At 28.0% G+C, this 25,978-nt stretch overlaps 6 protein-coding genes and 1 non-coding gene across 7 annotated transcripts; 5 read left to right on the forward strand and 2 right to left on the reverse strand.

Annotated features, from left to right (window-relative positions):
* Positions 1-272: 272 nt before the first annotated feature.
* On the forward strand, positions 273-1,241 carry OST6 (dolichyl-diphosphooligosaccharide--protein glycotransferase; the record flags this gene model as incomplete). The annotated part of the gene is made up of 1 exon (XM_064860536.1): positions 273-1,241. The coding sequence occupies one exon, from the start codon at positions 273-275 to the stop codon at positions 1,239-1,241; it is 969 nt and encodes a 322-aa protein (XP_064717553.1).
* A 391-nt stretch (positions 1,242-1,632) lies between these two features.
* PWA37_004032 (uncharacterized protein) lies at positions 1,633-2,931 on the reverse strand (the record flags this gene model as incomplete). Its single annotated transcript, XM_064860537.1, has 1 exon — positions 1,633-2,931. One exon carries the CDS (start codon positions 2,929-2,931, stop codon positions 1,633-1,635), a length of 1,299 nt encoding a protein of 432 aa, XP_064717554.1.
* Positions 2,932-4,428: 1,497 nt separating this feature from the next.
* On the forward strand, positions 4,429-6,075 carry PSP2 (Psp2p; the record flags this gene model as incomplete). The annotated part of the gene is made up of 1 exon (XM_064860538.1): positions 4,429-6,075. One exon carries the CDS (start codon positions 4,429-4,431, stop codon positions 6,073-6,075), a length of 1,647 nt encoding a protein of 548 aa, XP_064717555.1.
* Positions 6,076-6,577: 502 nt separating this feature from the next.
* PPZ1 (salt homeostasis regulator) lies at positions 6,578-8,944 on the reverse strand (the record flags this gene model as incomplete). The annotated part of the gene is made up of 1 exon (XM_064860539.1): positions 6,578-8,944. One exon carries the CDS (start codon positions 8,942-8,944, stop codon positions 6,578-6,580), a length of 2,367 nt encoding a protein of 788 aa, XP_064717556.1.
* Positions 8,945-10,594: 1,650 nt separating this feature from the next.
* Positions 10,595-11,434, forward strand: TRM9 (tRNA (carboxymethyluridine(34)-5-O)-methyltransferase; the record flags this gene model as incomplete). Its single annotated transcript, XM_064860540.1, has 1 exon — positions 10,595-11,434. The coding sequence occupies one exon, from the start codon at positions 10,595-10,597 to the stop codon at positions 11,432-11,434; it is 840 nt and encodes a 279-aa protein (XP_064717557.1).
* A 4,616-nt stretch (positions 11,435-16,050) lies between these two features.
* On the forward strand, positions 16,051-16,126 carry PWA37_004036. Its single transcript has one exon. It is a non-coding gene; the product is annotated as a tRNA-Val (tRNA).
* A 3,055-nt stretch (positions 16,127-19,181) lies between these two features.
* USO1 (Uso1p) lies at positions 19,182-25,940 on the forward strand (the record flags this gene model as incomplete). The annotated part of the gene is made up of 1 exon (XM_064860541.1): positions 19,182-25,940. One exon carries the CDS (start codon positions 19,182-19,184, stop codon positions 25,938-25,940), a length of 6,759 nt encoding a protein of 2,252 aa, XP_064717558.1.
* Positions 25,941-25,978: the final 38 nt, after the last annotated feature.

Genomic DNA, 25,978 nt, shown 5'->3' on the forward strand with positions numbered 1-25,978 from the left:
ATATGTCCATATATACATATATATATATATTTTCATGTTTAATAATTTAGTCTTATTTAATAACATCTAAAAAACGAAAAAAAAAAAAAAGAATATGGAAAAGGAAAAGAAAACAGGCAAGGAAAATACATTCAAAACAGAAAAAAATAGATTAATAAAAATACATCTACATGCCTTATCTGTTTTGGAAGCTTAAAAAGGGAATTAAAGACATTTGCAGGCCATTGTTCTTACTCTAACATAGATATCAATAAGTGCGACATATTTTAAAAATGCTACTTTTAAGATGTTTTATGTGTCTGAGTTTATTTTTTCTTAAAGTTAGTAAGGCTATGATCGATGCAAGTCATCCAGCTTTGATAAAAAATGCTTTTAACATAATTGAAGTCACTGAAGATAACTATCCTATAATTAGTCAAGGTGTAGATGGTTATTATAATATATTGTTTCTTACGATGAGATCAAAAAATAATAATAATTATAACTGTCAAATATGTGTTGATTTTGAACCTGTTTATCGTAAAGTTGCGGCTGCTGTTAGAGATCAGGCACCTCACTCCAAAGTTTTATTTTTTATGGCTGATGTGAATGAAGTTCCAAGCCTGGTACATGATTTAAAATTGAAAAACGTTCCACATGTGGTATCTTACTCACCACCAAATGCAAATAGTGATTTCTCATGGTCAAAGTCTCCATTTTATCATTATCAATTGAGTAATCAAAGTGTTAAAGATATTTTACATTTTGGTAACTTTGTTGGAAAAATGTTACAAATATATATTCAACTGGAAGAAGATTTTAATATGTTTGAATTCTTTGGATATTTCACTTTCTTTATTGGAGTTTTCTTGTTCATTAAAAAAGTGGTTCTTCCGAATATTGATCATAAATGGAAAGTTGGACTATATCTTTTGTCCCTTTTTATTATATTGAACAGTATATCAGGTTATAAATTTACACAAATAAATAATATTCCTTTATTAGCAAGAAATGATGAAGGTAAAATAATGTATTTTAGCGGAGGAAATTCATGGCAATTTGGTATTGAAATATTTTTTGTCTCCGGTATGTACATCATAATGGGTCTCTTTACACTTTTGTTGATTTGGTTAAACACATGGTCTTTTGTTGATGATAGAATAAAGACTGTGCTTTCTAGTATCTTTGCATGTGGTGTATTTTATACATTCTCGTATTTCATTAGCTGTTATAAAATTAAGGAGCCATTTTACCCATTTTGAGAAGAGATTTCTCCCCAATTCTTCTTTTTGATTAAATAATGCATATTGGTTTTCAATGAAGATGCAAACATATTTATTATTTTTTTTTATTTACTTATTTATCTATTTTTTCAATAAAAGTTACATGAATTACATTATTAATATCTATAAGTATATAAGAGCAATATGTGTTAGTGTGTATAAAGTATAATAAATAATTAGCATTGATTAATCTTTCGTTTGTACACTTTATTTTTGGCTTCTTTTTTTATTATATTGTTACCCAATTAGAATATATGAAATCAATGTATTAAAAAAAAAATCCATACAATAGAGGATTCAGAGACCTCTAAAATTAAACATAAAATATTAGTAATAGTAGTGGTGGTGGTGGTAGCACTAGTATCGATGATCATGCTTCGGTCTCTTGATTGGTAATACCTTGCTCAATAATTTTATTAAGATGTTCTTCTTCCGAACTTCTACTTATGATAAAAAATGAGCCTAGGATTAAGGAGGCACCCACCAGATATACTTCTGACATAGTCTTGTGTCTAAATAGAAAATCGCCTAACATTGCGACTGGTATTGTAATACTAAGCCCCACTGTGACTGTAAGAGGACTTGTCAAAAGCATTGCTTTGGCCCAACAAAAATCGCTAATAAATGTAATGAAACAATTCGATAGAATGATCAAAATTATTCGAGGATCTGTAGGAATCTCGAATCTTTCCCAACCAAAATGGTGTAATAATAATAATGAAGGCCATAATAGTAGTAAAGTAAACAAACCGACAAACCCAAAAAAAATTTTCATATTGATTCTGTTTTCATCTTTAACTTTCCTTTTCAATAAAGTACTATAGACACCATAAAAGAATGCACCTGCTAAGGCTAACATATTACCTATAAGAATATAAAATGTATCAGTTGATGAAGAATTTAGTTCATTTTCAGGACATATCATTCCTGTTTGAAAATTCCTGCATTTTTTAGGATTTGAATCGGACTTAGTGACTAACATTATTCCAAAGAACGACACAAAAGCGCCTAATAATTTAAGCCTATTGATAGATTCTACATTGAATAAAGCACCAACAAAAAGGGTAAAAAATGATGATGTAGAAGATAAAATTGTTTGTGATGCGACTGAGGTGTATGCTAACGATGCATTTGTAGCGAAATTTGCTAAGAACCATAAGATGCAAAATTGAGCACTAAGTTTGATCGTTTCTGGTAAAGATAGACGATTTTCATCATGGAATATAACAGATCCTGTATTCATTTTATTCAAGGCGGGATTATGATTCTCGGTATCTATAGTTGGATTGTCCAAGTGATTAGGTGGCATTGAATCATTACTTGTCTTTGGAGTTAAAAGAGGACTATGAACGGATAATGCACCATCACGTACTATTCTATAGATTGGATCTTCGCCACAAATATTCGTTATGCCTTCTTCCTCTAAGATCAGTTCTTCATGGATACGGAACTTCCCTGTATTTCTATAATTATGGATAATATTTTTGAACGTGGGTAATAAATAAAACATAAATGCAGTTGTATTTATATATGTGATAAAAAATGGTTTTCTATAATCATCATTTTCGAATATGATATTGATTAAAAAAGAGGATAAAACCCAAAGAAAGATGACTATTGCAAGCATAAAGAGTCCCAGACTCCATTGTTTATTAAAATTCGATATCATATTTATTGATAAGAATAAGTGAATCCAATATAGTGGATTAAAATCAAATATAAAAGGCTAGTATCTGATAAATAATGCAAATATTAGTTGAAAAGGATTTAGATTCTTTTTTCTCTCTTTTCTTCTTTTTAATTTTTTTTTTAGTCCTTTTTAAAGTCTTTAAATATTTATTTTATCTATCTTTGGTATTATAGCATGAAATAAAGTGAAACAAATCAATACAAAGGTAAAACAAAAATAAGCAAGTGAAAAAATGAAAAAAAAAAATATAAGGTTAGAATTGAGATATGAATTTCTAGAGCTGTCACCACTAGTCACTAAAGGTCTATCTGTACGTATGTACGGATTTCTAGAGTAGATAGATAGATAGATAGATAGACAGATAAAGAATAGAATAACAAAAAAAAGGAAGTAGAAAAAGAGAAAAAAAGCAATTGTCAAGCTGCAATTAACGTAAAATTGATTCACAACGCAAAAGAGTAGATCATGGTAGAGTTTGAACCAAGCAGAAACAGTACATAAAAGTTGTGATAGACATTCTCTTAACGATTTCATCTATTTTTTACAGGTTCGGTAGATTTATCAGTTATATTTTCGCAAAAAAAAAAAAAAAAAAGAAAAATGAAGGAAGAAAAAAAAGATTTGAGTTTTTGTGTGTGTGTCTGGGAATTTGTGGATTTGTGGATTTGTGGATTTGCTATTTTTCAATAAACGAAGAAATTTAAAAAAAGAAATGAAATCTAAAAGAAATGAGGTTGTGGAGGTGAGGAGAAAAGGAAAAGATTTTTGCACTGAAATTGGAAATTATTCTATTAGGAACAACGAAAAAGAAGAAGAAAAAGAAAAAAGACACTAAAGGAAAAATTGAGGAACCTTTTTTGAAAAAATTTACAAGCCCTAAGTACGTTGTATTTTTTTCCCTTGGAAAAAGAAGATGTTTCAAGCCCTAGTTCCGGGTAATGTCCTCGACACCTATCTTCTCTTTTTTTTTGTTGTTGTTGTTGTTGTTGTTGTTGTCCTTTGTTCAAAGATTTGATTTCTTTTTTTTATTTTTGAGTGTCAAATAACCAGTAGTAGTAATATATATATACATTTGCACGTTTGTACGTTTGGAAGATACACAGTCACGTTTGCCTATGTAGATTAGTCACCCCTTGTTTGTAACGTATGATTTATAGAGAGAAGGTTCATTTAGCTATAAAAGTGATATTTGAGGCATCTATAGATAATTGAACTATAATAATAGACCTATTTTGATCTATCATGAGTATGTTATTCAAATCATTTTATCATAATATCGATTGTTTCCTGTTGTTGTGAAACAGAAATTGATAGTGATCAATGTTTATTTGTTTGTTTGTTTTTTTTTCATTATCATTTACTAACTTTTAATAACTTTATTATTATTTGTTTTTATTCTTATTGTTATAATATTTCTATATTTTCTATTTCTTTTTTCTATTAAAAATAGGCTCGAAAAATGATTCTGCAAAAAAAATGTCGTTAGAAGAGTTTCTTGGTGATGATTCACTTGGGGACTCTGTTTGGAATGAAGATGACATTAATATAGATGCTATTAATAATACTATTAACATTGAAGTTCTTAAAAATAGCCATCAAAAAAGTAACATTACTAATAATAGTATCCGTGGTAACCAACCTCAAATTCATCAAAATATAGTTTCACCACAATATCCTGTAAATTCTACAGTACTTCCTTTTGCTTCTACTTCTGTCTCTTCTCCCACTTCTACTACTATTAATTCTACTTCTCTTTCCTCTTCCTCATTTAATCAAAATGACTATTATAAAAAACAAAATCCTCAATTAAGAAACGTCCCAGATTCCTATGCAAACAATCAACAACAGTTCACAGTACAAGGACCCCCATATATGATCAAATTTTCTAATTTACCACCAAGATTTGCAGATTCTGATATAGAAGAATTATTTGAAGCTAAATATACCAAATTTGTAAAATTTAAAATATTTTGGGAAATTAATAAAAATCCATCCTTATCCACTTTGAAATCTGGTTCCATCTTTGATCAAAATTTCAAGCGTGATGCAAAAGTAGCATTCGTTGAAGTTTATTCGGCTCGTGATATAATGAAAATTTTGAAATATTGGTATCAACCTTTGAAAGAAATCTATAAGATTCACACAGAACCCGCTCAATATGAGGATTTTAAGGAATACATGTCCAAAATTAATCTGTTGACAGATCCAAGCGATGATCCATCAAAACCCTACTTGGTTCCAAAGAATAAAACAAATCCATTTGGAACAGCAAAACCTGTAGATACACAATCTAAAATACTTGATATAGAAGAAAAGATGGAAAGATTGCATGTAGAGGATACTGAGACCTTAAGAAGGTTATCTGAAGGCGAACCATTAGAATCTTTAAAACCAAAGATCACAATATTGAAAAAACCGCAATTGAGTTATTCTGAGGTAGCACAACAATCATTATTAGATTCTATTAAGAAAAATTCACCTCAAAATGCTGGTTCGGGGAAAGTTCTTGATTCCTCATCCAATTCCCTGGCGACTTCAAATCCTTCCAACAACGAAAGTAATAGTGAAAACGTGTCAAACAGCCATGATATCAAGCAAGGAAATGAATCTAAAGAGAATTCTTCTGAATACAATAATAATGTGACCATGTCAGAAACATATGAAAATTATGATCTGTCGGAAGATCGAACAAAAAATAAACTTTATGAAAATATTGAAGGAGAATCTTCAAAGATTTTCACTTTCAAGAATCAAGAAAGAGATATGTCTCCAAGTGGTAACAATTTACAAAATTATAATAAATCATATAGAGGTGGAAGAGGTATTGGTTTGAGAGGTCGTGGTGGTCGTGGTGGTCGTGGTGGAAACTTTTCAAGAGGATATAATAATAGGGGACGTGGAGGATACAATCAACGTTTTAACAATAATTTCGATAATAGTAGAAATACATCATATCGTAAACAAACCTTTGAGGAGAAAGACGGTGGACCATCGTTATTTGCTCCTGCAAGTGGATTTTTACAAACAACTACAAAAAACGATAGAGGTGGGCATCATAGTAATAGTCGTGGCCGTGGTGGGTACTATCGTAGTAATAGCAACTATTCTGGAAGCTATATTTAAAACAAAAATAAAAAACAAAATAAAAACTAATTTTTCGTGTAAAATAATTGACATGCTCATTTATCACTTCTCATTATTGAAAATTATTCTTTTCATGCAAAGGTTAAGTTATATCTGTGAATAGAAAAAAAATTTAAAGGACTATAATTTTCTATTTTGCTGTTGTCAATATTACTGCATAGTTCTAATCATTGAAAAAAATAAATAAGCAAAAAGAACCCTAATACTAGATCTTATCTGTATACTTATATAATAGGTGAGGTTTACATGTTCTAGTATATATCTATATAGATATATGTATCAAGTTTAAGTTTATGATTAAACACACTTAGTGATAAATATTATTTGGAAATTAAGTTGAACAAAGTTATAGGCATCCAATTTCTCCACAATTTTGCCATATAAGTTGTTTTGTACGTTATCGCAATGTTAACAGATAAAACAAAAAGAAATCTCTTTGTTTATATTCTTTTAACATATGTATAGGTATGGTTATGTATTACTAAGAGTTTTCCGTAGAATGTAATTGATTTTGTTGCGCACTAGCTAATTTTCGTTCTTGCCTTCCTTTCTTCATAACTAGTTTCAAGGCAGCTTTATCTAATGGATCTAATAACTCAAATGAACATAATAAACTCTCACTAACAGTCATCACTGCTCCCCAGTTATCAAATTCACCACAATAATTAGGAGCAGAGAATACGGTGACAAGACTTCTATCATTAAAAAATTCATAACCATCTTCAACAACCATATGCGCTCTACAAACTAAATCAAATCCAAATTTATTTAAAAATTTATTGATTGCTACTTTATTATAACAATAACTGACACCACGTTCATTATCTTCCCATTCATTTGGAGAATCAGTTGGATCAGACCATAGTAAATCATTAATTAATCCAAAATCTGGGACATCGGTGGGTCTACTAACATGCCTAATTTCATCCATTGAGTTTAATACTGGTGATAAACCACCGTGAACACAGAATATTTTGCCAGCCACAATAGCTGCTAAGGGTAAAGTATTGAATGTGTCAATGAAAATTTTCCAAATTTTTATACTACAACGACGCTTACATTCATCATAAAACCCATAAACTCTTGTCACATTAGCACATTCATGGTTACCTCTTAATAAGAAAAAATTCTCTGGATACTTAATCTTATAACATAATAGTAATAAAATCGTCTCTAACGATTGTTTACCACGATCAACATAATCACCAAGGAATAAATAGTTTGAGGATGGTGGAAACCCACATTTTGTAAATAGCCTTAATAGATCACTAAATTGGCCATGAACGTCGCCAACAATTTTGACTGGTGGTGAAAGTTCCAACAATGATGGTTGAGATAGAAAAATATCTCTGGAAAGGTTACAAATTTGAGTAATTTCAGAGTTTTTTAAACAAACGTTTTTAGTCTTTTTTGCTGCATAACCTGCATCCAATAATTTTTGAATTGTAGCATCAATATCAAGAGGCTTGATAATTTTTTTCTTTTTTGTGATATTTAAATTACCATTACTGATATTACGATTATTGTATGTATTAGAGATATCATTTTGTGTATGAGGATCATTTAAAGTGTCGCTATTAATATTGTTAGTACTATTTGTATGTGGATAAACATCTTTGAAAGTACTTTCAGCGTAGTCGTGATTATCTGATATAAAATATTGCTGTTGATGTAGTGGAGAATGATCATGATTAGCCATGGTTGGAGTTCCACCAGATGATACATATTCTCTTGAATTGTTGTTATCAGTATTTTTATAGTTATTAATATTACCAAAATAATCCCCAGTTTCCAATTCACTTTTCTTATAATGTTCAAATATTCTTTTCAAACCAGGAGAATTTAACGGTGTACTATAGGCCGTGGTTGTATTAGATCCATATGAGGTTATTTTACTTAGATGTGATGACATATATGGATCCAGTTTATTGTGATTAGAATTATTCGATCTTTCGATAGCATTAATAGTATTATTATCACTTACTGTATAATTAGGTGAACCTGATTTGGAAGGTGAAAGGGCTTGAGTTTGATTATATGATAAACCATATTTTCTCTGGTTTGGATTTGACCCCTTAGAATTATGTTTGTCACGATGACGGTGATTATGGGAGTGATAAAGAGATGCGTCAGGTGGCATATTATTTAGAGTAGCTGTTTGACTTACTATATTTTCAGAAGAATGTAGAGAATGGGAGGATAAAGAATGTTGATTGTTTTTCAAAATTGAAGATCTAGGTTCTATTTGAACCATTGATGGCGGTAAATCTACTGTCGTATTAAAACTTGAACGTCTATTCATAAGATCACTTCTATTTTTTGGTAATATTTTACTTTTATTGGTATTATTACTGCTATTCATATTATCTTGTGCAGGATCAGATGAATCGGAAACTTTAATATCAGGAATGTTATTAGTGTTGTGACTAACGATAGTGGGAAGCACTTCATGTGTTGAATGAGATTTACGGTGGAGTCGACGAATATTATTGCTTGGATTGACGTTGTGAATACTTTTCTGAGAAGTTTTATTTGAATAGTCATTCGAATTAGAATATGATTTATAATGGCCTAGTATTGGTGGTTTTTCATTACTTTCAAAGCTTTTATCTTTAAGTTTGAGATTTTTTTTATTTTGATCCAAGTTTTGGTTATTTGTTATGGGTTTGTTAGAATTAGACAGAGATGAACTTTTCTCAGGAGTGGAACTAATTGCAGTGGGTTTTGGAATATTCACTTTTGAAGAAATATTAGAGTTGTTCTTAGACTTATTGTTCGTTGATGTTATAACACTACCATCGTTGGAAGACGTGGATATTGATTTAGATTTAGAGCTTGAATTACCCATTAGATTGTAATAAAAAAAAAGGCTTTGATTGACAAGTAAATTAATTGAAAATGGTATATGTAAAAACAGAGTATATTAAAATAAAATGAATATATGCAAAAAAGATGACAAATATGGTATTTTTAATATTGTATATGTGGGTACTTACCACAAAAGAATGGGATAGGGAAAATATTGAACCACGTTAAGCAAACGAATATGTAGACGTTGAAAAGGAAATGAGAGTGTAGTAGATGAAGATGAAAGGTGAAGATATAAACAATGATTACTGAAGAAACAATTATCTTGTTGTAATCAATTTATATTCGATTCCCCTGCTTGGTATATACATGTATGTAGGTATATGTATATGTATATGTATTGTCTTGTGTTTCTTACTATATTGTATTGAAACAAAGTTTGATCTAATCAAATAATTATTCTTTTGTCTTTTTCCCCTCGAGGAAAGAAAGTTAACAGTAAAAGTAAAATATAGAAGATTATCCTCATAAAAGAAGGATCAAAGACTGAAGCATTTAGATTCGTGGTGATATGAATTAAAATGCACGAGTAAATATATATAACGGATATGTATACACTTGTCTATGTATTTAGGGCATCTGATTTTGCCAAGATCAGGGAGAATTAACAAATAATTGTAATGAGATCAAGATTCGTAAGAAGATGGGGAAAGTGAATGCAGGAGGAAGGAAAACACGAAAAGAATACAAGAACATGGAGAATTGTAAACTTCTATTTTATTCATAGATTTATTGTTGGTTTATTTTGGGTATTCGTATTAATATTATCTGATTCTAATTTTAGAAACAATTTTTGTAGCATGATATTTTTTTTCTGTTTTCAATTGAAGAGGCTTTCTATTTCCCTCACTTTATGTTCTTCTCTTATATATCGGTCCTATCTAGATATGTATGGTTATAGCTTATTGTGGGAACAGTGTTGGAATATATTACACCTTGGATATATAACCTACATGTAAGAAAAGAATTGAGAATCTGTATGTATATTTATGGCATTGGAGGCAATATAGTGAAAAATAGGACAGTAAAGGGGATTAAAGGAAAGTGCAATGATATACAGATATGTGTATGTGTGCATCTGGGTATCTGTGCATTTGTGTATCTGTTTGTTGGTCGAATTCGAGAAGATGTGGAAATAGAATAGATAGTATTTCTTTTTAATATCCATTTACTCGAATAATTCAGCTTATTTATATTCCCATTGTAATAGAATCTTTAAAACTTTTGTCCTCGTCTTTTATAAACATGGGAGTGATACCACTATTATATGAAGAAGAGGGATGATTGAATACTAATTACTTACCTTTAGCTTATTATTTAGTTTTATTCTTGTTTTATTTTATTATTTCAAAGTGATACAATATGTCCTGCACACTACGTAGAAAAAAAAATTTTTTCTGTTTAGTTAGTTGTGACTGAATACGAAAGTTATTGAGGAGTCTTTTATTCAGATAGTATATATACAATGTTGATGTATCCTTTTATTTATTCAATTTTAAGTGTGTAAAAGTCGTACTATTACGTATAGTAATAGCATCAGTATCAATATTTGTTATTTTGTGTATTCAATATAGCTCAAATTTATCACATAAGAAAGAGGAATAATACAGAATAATAACATAGATCCATAATGGCATCTGCAAAAGAAGAAGAATACGTTCATAAAGTATATAATGAAATTGCTTCTCATTTTTCTCAAACAAGATATAAACCATGGCCAATTGTGACCAAATTCTTAAATGGGCAACCCATTGGTAGCATTGGGATAGATGTTGGTTGTGGGAACGGGAAATATTTAAATGTTAATCCTAATATCTTTATAATTGGCTCAGATAGATCAGATGGATTAATTAAATGTGCTCATGAGATTAATGGTCAATATAATGTTCTTGTAGCAGATGGGATGTGTTTACCTCATAGAGATAATACCTTTGATTTTGCAATCTCTATTGCCGTTGTTCATCATTGGTCGACAAGGGAAAGAAGAGTTCAAGCAATAAATCATATTTTAAATAAAGTTAAAAGTGGCAGTCAGATTTTAATTTATTGTTGGGCTTTAGAACAAAGCACTTCTAGAAGAGGTTATCATGAAGGAATGGAACAGGATATTCTTGTCCCTTGGGTTTTGCAAGAAAAGACTAAGAAGAAGAGAGATACTAGTGATTCAGATAAGAGTAAAGATAAGAAAAATCTTATTAAACCTGATTTATCTGGGATTCCACCAAAGGAAAGAGCATTGTATATGGCTAAATGGAAAAAAGAACAAGAGGATATCAGAATTGAACAAGAAAGAAAGGAAAAGGAATCCCAACAGATAAGACATGAAGAAAAAAATGAGATTACTAAGTATAGATATTATCACTTGTATCGTGAAGGTGAGTTGGAAGAAGATTGTATTAGTGCCGGTGCAAAAATCATTACTAGTGGTTATGAAAGGGATAATTGGTATGTTATCGCTAAAAAACCATAATATTTCTGCATACTAGATTGATAGATAGTTATAATATATATATATATATGTAATTGTTAACATTTTATTTGAATATTCCCTCTTTATATTTTTTGTTATAGTTTAAGATGGTTTTTTTTAACTAATTTGATAGAATATTATATATAAACTAACAATTGTTTTCTATTTTTAAAAAAAGTAATCATATATGTATTATATAAGTTGTAAGAATTCAAAGGTTAATTGTGATGGATAATCCTTCAAAGACACTATGTTATAAGAAGATATATTAAAAAATGTATATAGTCAGAAATAATTTGAATAATTATAAAATACAAAAAAGGTAAAACATTAGTATTTTTATGATTATTTGTTTTGCTCATATTGGACATAATTTTTCAAAAAAAAAATAAATTTGAATATATATATGAATACATATCTTCTTTTCTTTATATCATAATTTTATAAAAAAGTGTGTGTGTAATTCAGTTTTTAATGTTTTATGATTAACACATTATTATTTTTTTTGTATACAATAAGGAATTAAACTATTCTAATTATTCTTAATATTTTTTAATGATTGAATTTATTGGACAACTATTATTGAGATGAAACTTAGAGATAAGCCAATAAATATTGTAAGACATCAAATTTTTTGAATGTTTTTATTAAATAAATGTATATTGACCAATAAATGAACATAATCAGGTTATTATTCTCAAGTACATATATTATAGGCAGAAAATTCTGAAAGAAACTAAGGCAATTTTTTTTAAAATTCTCTCTAATAGCTCTAAATAATGTTAAGACTGTGATTCTGTGTTAAAGATTTTCAGTAGAGTTTATGACTTAATAAGGCATAATATAAGGTTTGATTAGATAGGTATATGATGAAATTATTAGATTCTATATTCATTGATATTTTTCTGCCTATTATATATTATGTGAGTTTTAAATATAATTTTTGATTTACAAGTTTAAACGTTTTTTAAAAGTATTTTTTAAGTTCTATGATTTTTATGTAAGAATTTAAATTTACTCTGTTGTGAATATTAGCTAAATGTATGTGAATTTTTCACATTAGAATTATAAATGAATTGACTGGTATTATTTCTTGGTATCATCATGTGTAAATAATAAAGTGGATTCAAGTTAATTAATGTAAATTATATACTTTATAGAGTAAATGCTACAAAAGTTTTTGAAGCACATAAAATGTGGTGATTCTTATATTACTAATATTGATTTGTATCCTTTCTTGATTTAAGAAAAAGTATGAAATGTAATATATGACATAAGTAATACATAGTTAAATAATATTATAATCTGATAGAAATATCATAATATGGTATTTACCGAGTTTATATATGTTTGGTATTTTATGAATATTCATTTATATATTAAACATTACATTTTACATATTTATACTTATATCTGGTGTGTTAGTTTACTGTTAAAAATTACTATTACAGTATTTATGATGGTTGCTTTCAAATAGCACTTGTCTTATGGTTTATTTTTTTGAAATATTTTATGACGCCAAATTTTGTGGTTTTAACAGTAAATTACTTTTACACTTGCAAAATAAATTTACAATATTTTTTAACAATCATTGACTATGATGCAGTCAAAACAGACGTAAGAAATAACTGTTAAGAGACAATTGAAATATTATATTAGGATATAGTTAGAAAGTTAATAAAACAAATTTTATAACTTCTCTCTAAATATATTATTTAGTTATTTCTTTTACTTATACAAATTGTTGACGCAAGGCTTCGGAATCAAAAATTCTAGTAGAATTCATTTTAGATTAATATAATAAGATAATGTAACTTACAATAGGATATTGGTGGTATTATGTGTTTTATTATTATTTATAGTAGAAAATTAGTGGTACTATAAATTGTTATTTTATTGCTTGGTCTTTTTCTTTCTACATAACTAATATACAAAATACAATATTATACAGTATACTCATTTTATCTTTGAATCTTCTTTAATATAAATTTTCATAACTTTTAATCACTTAGTACGATGAATTTAGATTATCAAACATAACTCTAATCATATTTCAACACAAATTTATATTTTTAGTTCATACATAAGGGATTATCAAATTTTTATGTCCATTTTAATAAATAATATTATTCATATCCAGTAATACGTTTTTTTGTTTATTTTTTCTTTACGATTTCGAATTATTAAGTTACAATTGAAACACAAAACATTAAAAAAAAAGTTAAATTTGATAATATTAACATCAAAAATTATAATAATTTAATTTTAAATGAGAAAACTGACAATATTGTTAAGACAATACGGAAAAATAATATACACGACAATTAAAAAACTGGCAATTAACATTGTTAAACATATTATTGTTAACACCAATGAAAAATATATTAAGGAAAGAATGAGTGTGAATAAATTGTTTTTCCAAAAATGAAATCTACACCTTAGGAGAAAAAAAAAGCCAAAAAACATTTTTATAGTTATACTCCCAATATTATTAATAAATATGTTTTAAATTATATATTTCTATCTATTTTTTTATACACTATTTAAAACATAATGAAATGTATTACACATTTAATAATATCAATAACATTACTAACTAATCAAGAAAACAAATCCCACTAATACCTTAGGCTTATGGTTAAAGAGGACATTTATTCTTCAAAGCTCCCAAAATTTATTCTTAAAATTTGTAGTTGTTTTGTACATTTTTAGACATTTATGTATTATTATGTAAGTAATTCTAAAAAATGAACAAACCATTGTCAGTTCTATCATCTAGTCAAAAAATAATTTTGTTTTAATTAATTCAGTATTCATCTTATTTTAGTAAATCGATTGTCAAAGATATCAGGAAAATATAAAAATATGACAAAGAAAGACTCTGTTAAGTGCCAATGCTACTTTTGAGTTTAGTTTAACTTTGTTTTATTTCAACAAATATTTTTATTCAAAAAAACTCATTAAAAGAATCATAACTAATATTTACTACTTGAGACACAAAATAAAGTAATTGATTTAAGATATGCGTAATTACTTAACATTCTTATATGCTATATTAAGTTTTACATCTAATTATTAACATCGACTTATCTTGTTATTGTGCTATATATTCCTTTTTCTTTCTTATTTCTAAAATATTTATAGATAATATAGCATTCCGATGTTGCATTCTTCATACTTTTTAAATACCACTTCTTTGAAATTTTAATTTTGTTAATGTAAGACTTTAGTATCAAATATTTTACTAATATCTATTCTAGATTAATATAATAAGACACTATAACTTATAATAGGATATCGATGGTATTAAAAACTATCGTATATTTATAATAGGATTGTAGTAGTACTATAAATTATTATTGTGTTGGTTACTTTATTTTGTTCTACATACTTACTATAGATATATAGCTAATATACATTATAACACATTTTTTTATTCTTTTTTTATATGCTGTTATAAAATTTTTCAGTTATTTAGTACGAAGAATCTAAGTTAGCACATACAGCTCTAATTTCATTTCAACAAAATTTAAGTATGTCATGGTTATAAACAAATACAATCTGTTCCTTCATATTTTTCATAAATATTTTTGAAAACAGTTTTTTTAAAAATACATTAAAAATACTGTTAATAACAAAAACATATGAAAATATTGTTCATTTCTTTTAACCAACATTCTATATTTTAGAATAAAAAGAAGTTCAAACAATATCCTTTATGATATTAATAATTTAATATTATATTATAATTATTACCAGACCAGAAATCTTGTAAAATAAGAAGCCATTGTCATAGAAAGTACATTAGATTCTAGTCGAATCTAGAATTACCTATTGTATCCAGATACACCGTGTTCATTATAACTAATGATATAATTGAATCTCATAAAACATCTAGGACAATAGGTTATGGCAATGCAGTAACAGAAGTACATAAACATGCTGTACAAGAACAGGTGGCAAATAGATACACTGTACAAGCAGGTGGCGAATGAATATGTTGTACTTAAAAAACAATATACAATTCTGGATTTAACAGGAACCTTACGTAATCTCAATGGTATTAACTTCTTTATTATACAACAACCACTGTTGTAATATGAAGTGGTCAAAGGTTTTTTAGTATTCGGGAAGCGTTAGTTGATTACTGTCTTGATTATTTGAATAACTGTTAATATTATTTACACTTCCCCGAAATACACAAAAGAATCTGACCACCTCATGTTACAAGAAATTATGTTGTAGAATAGAATAATAATTACCATGATTAGAGAATTGAGGTGCAGTTCTAATCCACTAGTGCACCTAGATTAATGTAATAAATTTTAGGGTTTAAATCAGTTAAATCATTAATGTACTAATCTGAATAATCGATCGAGCTCCAGAAAACACATAAAAGGACAACGTTTTCTGGAGATAAAAGATCATCTTCCATAACCGTTTTTTGTAAATAATCTATATATTGTATAAAAACATAAATAGAAAAACAAGCAATAATCCTTAATTCTCCTATATATAACGTTCATATATATTTGTTATTGCCCTTACTATTCGTTCAATATTCCTGTTAAAGAATTAGTCCTAAGTCCAAACTATAACAAGTTATAGCAAGAACATGGTTTCGTGGTCTAGTTGGTTATGGCATCTGCTTAACACGCAGAACGTCCCCAGTTCGATCCTGGGCGAAATCATTTTTAGAAAAATTTGAATTATAATATCATATGATACGAAATCTATAGAAGGTGTAATGGATGAAAACCCTATTACAAGAGATCGTAATAACCCTTAGGTTATGTGTTTCTGATAACAGTTAATCTTGTTAAAATTTCAATAATATTTCACCTGGATAAATATTAAGATATAGACTCTTGCTATATCTCTAGAGGTAGTATTCCTATGTATCTATATATCTATATTTCTAGTCTAAGCTAACCTAATAGTATACACTTATATACTATATATCTCTACTTATTTAATCCTTGGTTCCTTGTTCTTTATTCTTGTTCTTCTTGTTCGTTCTTCTTCTTCTTGGCTGCTCTCTTGTACTTATGTTGGTTACTCCTGCTTTTATCTATGTTTGTAAAATTTGCAAAAAGGAAAGTTTAGAAAAATATCGTCAACCCTCATTTTTCTTAACAAAACCCTAAACAATAATATCAGAGATATTACAGAGATGTGCTCTCCTAAACCACTAAAATAGATAAATGTTGCTTGATTTCTTCTCTATATAGAATATATAAACTCTACTCTACACGAGAAGTAAACTAACATACACAAATATACAGATAGACATATTTGTATAAGCAAGAGAAACAAGAAAACCAAGAACGTTGTCGTCGAATAAAGAGTTCACAAGATCATTTCTAGGGGCATCAAGATTTCATATATCACAGCCTCTATCTGTAGGAGCGATTGGACAATATTTTAAGTAGACGAACAAACCATAGAATATGTAACTTTTTACTGTCGTTATTGTTACCTACCTATTTAGAATTCCATAACTAGTTTTATCTATTTTATTTTAAAATCTATAGATTTGTGGTTATAATGGAAATTAAGGTTATCACAATAAATCCTTTTAATAATAATGACGTTCTTGTTTTACATATTTATTAACACATCTATCTTTATATACCCATTTAATTACATTGACTCTTATGTATGATAGAGTTCATACTGGAATCATCTATGAGCATATTTTTATTTAGTTATAAAGTAAGTTGACCAACATAAAATAAAGAGTTATATATATTTGTATGTGTTTTGAAGCATTAGTATCATAACTTGTTGGAGAAGGAATTTGAAATACATACTGATCATAAATTGTTGAAAAAATTATCGCAAGTACTGATTTACATAATTTCTTATACAAATGGATTAGTCAATTAGCGAAATATTATTTTGCTACCAAAGTGATTGTTCAAGTCATAATATATTTCGGTCTGGAACTACCAGTACCACTAGTGTAGAGACAAATTTACTATAAAAATTGAAGCTTCTTATAGACATGTTAATGTATTTCATCACACCATTAAGATTTTAGAAAGCTCTGTAACTTGTCCTCCATACCTCAAAACAACAAATTGTAATCTAAGGTTTTTTCTGTTACAATCTTTCCTTATTCTTAATTAATATTATTTATGCAAAAAAAGTAACGCATTTTTAGAGATAAGAAGATGTTGGAAAAATGCAAAAAGTAAATATCAACATAAAATAGGTGAGAATCATATATCATTACAACTTGGATGAATATACATATTTTACAAACTTAAATTATAATATTTTTTTGTTATTCTTCTCAATTGTCAACAAAAACATATGTTATCCCTGAACGTTGTAGACCAGAATATGTTTAAAAAGTGTCATAAATCTATTCCTACCTTCATATTCCATTGACAGCCATAAGAATCAACATTATCATAAGTGCAGAAATATTATAATAAAAAATAATCACATCTCACCCTACTTTACAATTAGATATATTCATAACACTACTGAGAGGTAATATTGGCAAGAGAGTGAGACAGTCCAGTCAAGCAAAACATTAGGTACATTTTTTTATTAGTATTTTAGTTAAATATGTGTTTATTTCACTTAGTTGCTTGTTTTGTTTTTATTTACTCAAGTGTCAGAAAATTCGATTTTATTATAATTCTCAAAAAATGTAAACAACTCAAGCACATATGCTTTTTTTCCAAAATATAAACATACTAAACCCTGATAAAAGTTAACATAATGGCAGTAATTCACAATTAAGCTTTGTAACTGTAAGAAAATTCATTGGATACTAAAATATAGTATTATAAAAATACATATCTTTAAAATAGGCTAGCTTTTGTATATTCATACAACTTTTCGAAAAAATATTTTTATATAATTAATCCTGTTTTCAAAATCTCTTATTAATGCTTATTAAAAAATTTCTTTGTTGTCCACCTTCTCCTCATACCAAATAAAATTTTTATTAGCATTATTTTTATTAACAGTAAAACTTCAATTCCTAAGTAGAGGTCAGTAGTTTTAATTTTAAATATCTATCGAACAACTATCAAACAAATATTTACTAAAGAAGTTTAATACAATCTGATGATTTATTTTTTAAATGTTCTCTAATTGTTATCATATAATTAGAAGAAATCAACTAAATATTGTTTTTTTAAAATCATTTTGTATTTTTACAATAAGGTTCTTGTATTCAAAAAAACCTTTAATCTCCAAAGTTGAGAGTAACGGTTAAATTCACCCACCTAACAGATATATACAGTTTGTTTTTCACATTCCTCTTTTTCATTAATTGCCTTTAAATCAACTTAATTTAATCGTCCATAATCTTATGTTGTTGAAATACCATGATACAAGGGTCAAACTCATTTAAAATTAATCCTAAAATATTTCTTCATTAAAATTTCCTTTTCAAACCATGAACAGACAAAAATAAATCAACTGTTGACCTTTCTGTTTGTAGATGAGTTGTTCACAAATGTATATAATCGATTTTTAAATTAAAAACCTTTTGTGATAAATATTTTGCCTTTTTCGATATTTCCTGTAGTTCTTTTAACAAACAAGAAAAATAAACAAAAATAATTATAAAATTTGCATATATAGGCTTTTATAGTACATCAGGATTAATAATTGATTCTATGAGTAGTTTGGACTAGTAAATTGATCAAACTGTAAAGCTATTTATTCAATTCATATTGAAACCTGAAGTTATTACTCTGCATTTATAATTAACCAAAGTGGAATGGATATAATTCAAGGTTTTATTCAACCACAGAAACCACAAACTGTGGATGAAACAATCCCAACCCTATGCGATAGAGCTGAAAATGCTACTTTAATAAATGATAGACGATCTGCGATTCTTGGGATCAAAGCCTTTAGTAGACAATATAGAGAAACAGTTATTGCATCAGGATTAAAACCACTGTTAAATACTTTAAAAAAGGATCATGAAGATGAAAAAATGATAAAAGCAATTTTAGAAACCTTATTAATTTTATTTATCAGAGGTGATGGAAGTGATGACTTGACAAGAAACTGGATCTCTCAACAATCTAGATTACAAAATGGAAAATACCCTTCTCCTTTGGTAATGAAAACAGAAAAACAATCGGTTGATCAATTCTCTATATGGATAACTGACGCCTTGATCCAAGATGAACCTCTTGTTCACTTAGTTTTAAAGTTTTTAGAGATAGAAGATTTTCACATTAGACTTTACACTGTTCAATTGCTGGAGGCTTTATTAGTTACAAGACCGCTAAAGGCCAAGAGTGTTATTGTAACCCTTCCTACCAGTATATCTATTCTTGTTTCTTTGTTAAATGATATACATGAGCCTGTTAGAGATGAAGCTATTCTGCTACTAATGGCAGTTGTTAATGATTCACCACATGTCCAAAAATTAGTTGCATTTGAAGATATATTTGAAAAGTTGTTTTCCATAATCAAGGAAGAAGGCGGTCTCAGAGGTTCCTTGATTGTTAATGATTGTCTTTCTTTAATTAATAACATTTTAAAGTATAATACATCCAATCAAGAATTATTCATCCAAAGCGGAAATCTTTCCAAATTAGGAGAAGTTCTTAATGAACCATTGGTACCAAACGAAGAATTTTTTTGGAATGATCAAAGAATAATCAACATTAATACATCATTAGACATTGTCTCACTGCTCGTTGATCCAGATAGTTCTGCAACGTCTCATCATCAGTTAGCTTTGTTAGAAACTGGAATTTTAATAACTGTATTGCGCTTAGTCTTTTATTACAACACTCCAAGAAAAACTAGGCCTATAGCATTGATAACTGCAGCTGATTTAATCAGAAATAATGAAAAAATCCAAAACGAGTTTGCAAAAATTGATGTACCATATTTAGACCCTACAATAGCTACTCCGGTAGAAAATGAAAGTCTAGAACTTGTTCCAGTAGTTAATATACTATTGAATTGGACATTCTATGCTAATTCTGTCCATACATTCGATGTAAGAGTTGCTTCAAATGAATTACTAAAGGCATATCTCAGTGGTAGTTCTACTATTCAACACAATTTCCTAACTTCTCAAATTAACATATATAATAAACACATAGTTTCTGTGGACAACTCTAATTTCGATAATGAAGAAACAGCAAAATATAATAAAAATGACAATTTGTCACATATCAACTTACCTCATGTAAAATCTAATATTTTCGAAATATTATTATTATATGACCCTGATCTGAGTTTAAATCCCTACAAAGTTTTTTTTGCAACCGATATATTGATGTATCTATTTCAATTAAAAAATGATAGTGAAATGGAATTGAGAGCATTGATTCGTGGGGTCAAAACTGAAAATAGTATAGAAAATGACGAACCCCTTAATGTTATTCAGACAATTGTTGATTTATTACTGACTACACTTGATTTACAAGATGTTCGCATTCCAATCTTTTATATTTCGTTCTTAGTTTTCTGGTTATATGGCGATTTAAATGCTGTGAATGATTTTTTATATAACAGATCAACTCTAGAATCATTATTAACATTTTCATATCAAATCCAGGATGAAGATATTACAACGAAATGTCTAGTAACAATTCTTTTGGGTATTGCTTATGAATTTTCTTCTAAAAGTTCTCCTTATCCACGAAAAGAATACTTTGAATATATCTCAAAGAGAATCGGTAAAGATAACTACCAATCAAGAGTTAAGCAGTTTAAAGAGAAATCCTTATTCACAAAGACCGAAAATAAATCTGATCTTTTTAATATATCCCTAGATGACACTGGTTTACCACAGTTATATTTTAGTCCATATTTTGTAACCATGTTTAATGAAAATTTGTACAGGATAAAAACTTCATTGTCTCATAGTCCAGATGAGGAACCCATTGCTAAGTTATCGTTTGAAATGTTTGAAGAGTTGCAGGAAAAGTGTAACGTCTTAAGCAATGAGATTCAAACTATTAAATCTGATAATTCAAAAATAACTTCTGAACTTAAGACAAAACTAGAAGAACTTTCTAAAGAACATGAGAATGTTGAGAGTGAATTTGAAAAGCTCTCCGAAGAACATAAGAATCTTAGTGAAAATTATACTACCATCGAAAAGAAATTCAACAAAACCTCCAAAGATTTAAAGTCAACGACAGAAGAAAGAGATAAATTAAAAAAATTAGAAGAAGAGTTATCTGATACATTACAATCCAAAACCATCGAATTCAAAACGTTGGAGGAAAAAATAGACTCTTTAAGAACTAAATTACAAGATATAACTTCAAAAAAAGACAAAGCTGAAGATGGTATTAATAAAATGAGTCGTGATTTAATAAATTTAAATAAAGAAAAAATATCCCTTGAAGAAAAATTAAAACAACAAGAGAAGGAGACAACTAAGAAGATGAAAAATTTACAGAATGAAAATGAAAGGATGATCAAGGCCAAAAATAATTTACAGGAAACTATCACAAAACTCAAGAAACAACAAGAAGAAATTTTAAAACAAAAAGATAGTCTTGAAATAGCTAAGAATGATATCACACATGAACTTAATGACTGGAAATCAAAATTTTCCAGCCATGAGGGATTGATTACTAAGTTAACGGACAAACTTAAATCATTAGCTAATAGTTATAAAGAACTTCAAGCTGAAAATACTAAGTTAGAAGATTCATTAACAAATACTAGTCAAAAACTTCAAGATACATCTATGAGTTATGATGATCAAATTAACTGCCTAAATAAAGAAAAAGCACAGTTATTAAAAGAAAAAGAAGAGCTATCCATAAGCATTGCCAGTCTTGAAAATCAATTAAAGGAAAATGTGGAAATACACTCAAAAGAAATGGAATCTCTTACAACTTCGAAACAAAATATGCAAGACGAAATTGAGATTTTATTAAAAGATAATACCGATTTAGAACAAGAAAGGGATAATTATAAAGAATCTGTTTCAGCACTTAATGAAAAATTACAATGGTTTAAAGAAGAGCAGAAAAAAAATGAAGAACTTATTTCCAATATTGAAAGTAAAACGAAAAAAACTTTAAGCGACTGTAAAGAAAAAGAAGAGCAAGTTAGACAATTAAAAGAGGACAAAAACTCATCAATGAGACTTTTGAAGGAAAAAGAAGATCAAATTAAAGAATTAACTGAAAAAGTCGATTCATGGACTATAAATTGCACATCAATACAATCACATGCTGATGACTTAGAAAAAAATATAAACCAATTACAGGAACATAATGAAGAACTAGAATCTAGAACTAACAACCTTAAAGAGAAACAAACGAAGCTAGAAGCTAAAACTAGTGAATTAGAAAAACAAAAAGTAGAACTGCAATCCAGAAATGATGAGCTAGAAAAACAAATGACTGCATTAAAATCTAAAACAAATAAATTAGAAGAACAAAAAAATATGTTAGAGTCGAGGAGTAATGAACAAAAAGACCAAGTAAAAGAATTACGAAAACTTAAAGATTCCGATGAATTAAAAATATCTACTTTAGAAAAAACCATTGATGAATTAGAGAAGGAAAAAATCAACCTTGATGATCTGCTTTTGAAAGTAAAAGAAAAATCATCGAAAATAGAAGAGCAATTAAACTCTTTAGAAAAACATTCTAACGAAGTGAGTAAACAATTAAAGAAGGAAAAAGAAGAAAAGCAAGAAACAGAGAAAAAACTTGTTGAAGTTACAAATAGTTCAGAGGAGTTAAAAAAGACGAATATCACACTTAATGAAACAGTACAAAAACTGGAACAAAAAATTAAGCAACTTGAAGGAAATAAGCTTAACACGGAGGCTGATATTAATGCTACTAAAAAAGAGCTAATGGATGTTAAGGTACAGTTGGAGGAAACACAAGAAACTTTGGCAAAAGCTAATAATAATATTGAAGAACAGGAAATACTATATGCTCAGGCAAAATCAGAGCACAAGTCTGTTATTAATGCTCTTAACAATAAGGAAATAGAGCTTAACAAGTTACAAAATGAAATAGACGAAAAAAACGATGAACTTAAAAAGTTGACAGAACAAAACTCTGAGTTAACAACGAAATCATTGGAATCTATGAATAAACTTAATGAGTTGCATAACACTCTAGAATTGTTCGAAGAACAATATCAAAATTTACAGAATGAGAAAGTACAATTGCAAGATAATATCATCGAATTATCAAGAAAGCAAGAAAGTGTAATTTTAGAAAAAGATGAATTAGAAAAGTCATTAACTAAAAACAATGATAATATTAGACAATTAAAAAAAAAACTTACAATACATGAAAAGGAAAATGCTGAATTAAAAGAAAAGATCAAAAACCTTGAAAAGGAGATTAAAGAAAACAATGAGAAATTGGCCCATTCCAAGGAAAATATTGAATCTACTAACAAAGAAATAGATATTAAAAATGGTACAATAGCTGAACTAAACAGTTCAATTAACTCATTAAAAAGTGAATTAGAGAAACTTAAAGAAAGTTCTAATAGTTCGCTACACACAAAAGATGCAGAACTAAAACAGAAAGATGCTGCTATTAAGGAACTGCAAAACTCATTAGAACAGAACAGTGAAAAAATCAAAACGATAGAAATGCAATTAAAAACACAGAAAAACGATTTCGAATTTAAAATTAAGAATCTCAAATCTCAAAAAAATGATGCATTAATGTCAGTAGAATCATTAAAGAAGTCACTAGAAGGTAAAGCTGGTGCTTTTGAAGAATTAGACAAAAATATTAAAAGCAAGGAGGCATTAATCACAAAATATCAGGATGAACTAGAACAAAAAAAACAAAAATTTGAAAGTGAAATAGAAAGTTTGAAAACTAACCATGAAATTACTCTTAAGGAACATTCGACTAAAATAGAGGAATTGAGTAATTTATTAAACAGTGAGAAACAAAAAATGTTTGACAAGACCAAAGAGTTAGACGATATTAACCAAAGCAATATTAATCAACTAAACACTCTTAAAAATGAACTAAAAGAGAAGGAAGAAGAAATTATAGAGGTAAAGAAGGCCAAGGATACCATTTTTGGACAACTGCAAGAATCTAAATCAAATGCAGATGTAAAAATAAGAGAATCAGAAAAAGTTTGTACCAACTTAAAATCTCAAATTTCCAACTTAGAGGAAGAGATTAAATCAAAAGAAAAAGAGCTGGATGAACTTAAAAATAATCATAAGCTTGAAAGTCAGAAAAATATTGATAAAATTCACATAATTGAAAAAGAGCTAAAACAATCCAAGGATAAAGAAAGTAAACTATTGGATGAAAAAAAAATACTTTTAATCAATCATAAAAAGGAAATTGATGGATATCTTAAAAATATTTCAAAACTAAATGAAAGCAAAACAATTTTGGAGACCACTACAGGACAACTAGAAAAGGTTAACGAAAAACTAGCTTCAGAAAAAGAAAATAATTTAAAATTACAAGAGAAGAACGATCAAATGGAAAAGTCTTTTGATCAGTTAATTTCTAAAAACAGGTCTATCGAAGGAGAACTGGAAGAATTATCTAAAAAATTTGAGAATGCAAAAAAAGATAAAGAAACAATGAAAGAATCACAGAAAGAATTGGATAAGAAGTTGAAAGACTATACAGAAGAAATCAACAAATTAAAAGCTGACTTAACTGAAAGAGATCAGAGAATCAAAGAAATTACATCCAAAACTGAATCATTGAAAAAAGAATTTGAGAACAAAGAAAAGGAGTTATCAAAACATATTGAGGAATTAAAGATTGAACAACAAAAGACAAACGAAAATAACAAGAAAAATATACATGATACAGAGGATAAATTTAAAGAAAGGATTAAAATTCTTCAAAATGAAAAAGATATCTTAATTAAGAATCATAAAGATTCTTTTAAGAAGTCTGAATTGGAGAATAAAGAAAACATTGAATCTTTGAAGGACGACATAGATAGGCTTCAAAAGAAAATTATCACAATTGAGAATACAAATGCATCTGTTATGTCAGCTAAAGATGATGAAATACAGAAGATAAAATTAACTCTAGAGGCTAAAATTTCCGATGAACAAAAGGAAAAATCGACTGTAGAAGTACAATTGAGAAGATTATTAACTATCCAAAAATACAGTTTTAATGATAAAATTCAAAGTATGATTAAAGATTTAAATGAATTTCCCGAAAATCAAATTCCATTTGAGAAACTTGTCGAAGATATAATTATAAAGATCAAAGAAGATCAAGAAAACAAAGAAGGACAATTATCAGTCGATCAGTTATCTGCAAAATTTAATAAAGAACAAGTTAGACTTAAAAATGAAATCGATGAGCTTAAAAAGAAAAATGAGGAATATAAGAAACAAGTTATGGACCATGCAGAAATCGATGAGTTAATGTTGTTAATTACAGAACTAGATGAGAAAAATTCTAAATATCGTGAAAGACTAGAAGAGTTAGGTGTTGAAGTCTCTTCAAATGATGAAGATGAGGGTGAGAGTGATACTGATAGTGACGGAAGTGAGAACGAAACATAAAACCATTAATTTGGATTGTAAATAATAAATAGTAATAT

This window comes from Arxiozyma heterogenica (genome assembly GCF_036370985.1).
Source record: "Arxiozyma heterogenica strain weizmannii chromosome Unknown scaffold_5, whole genome shotgun sequence".
NCBI lineage: Eukaryota > Fungi > Ascomycota > Saccharomycetes > Saccharomycetales > Saccharomycetaceae > Arxiozyma > Arxiozyma heterogenica.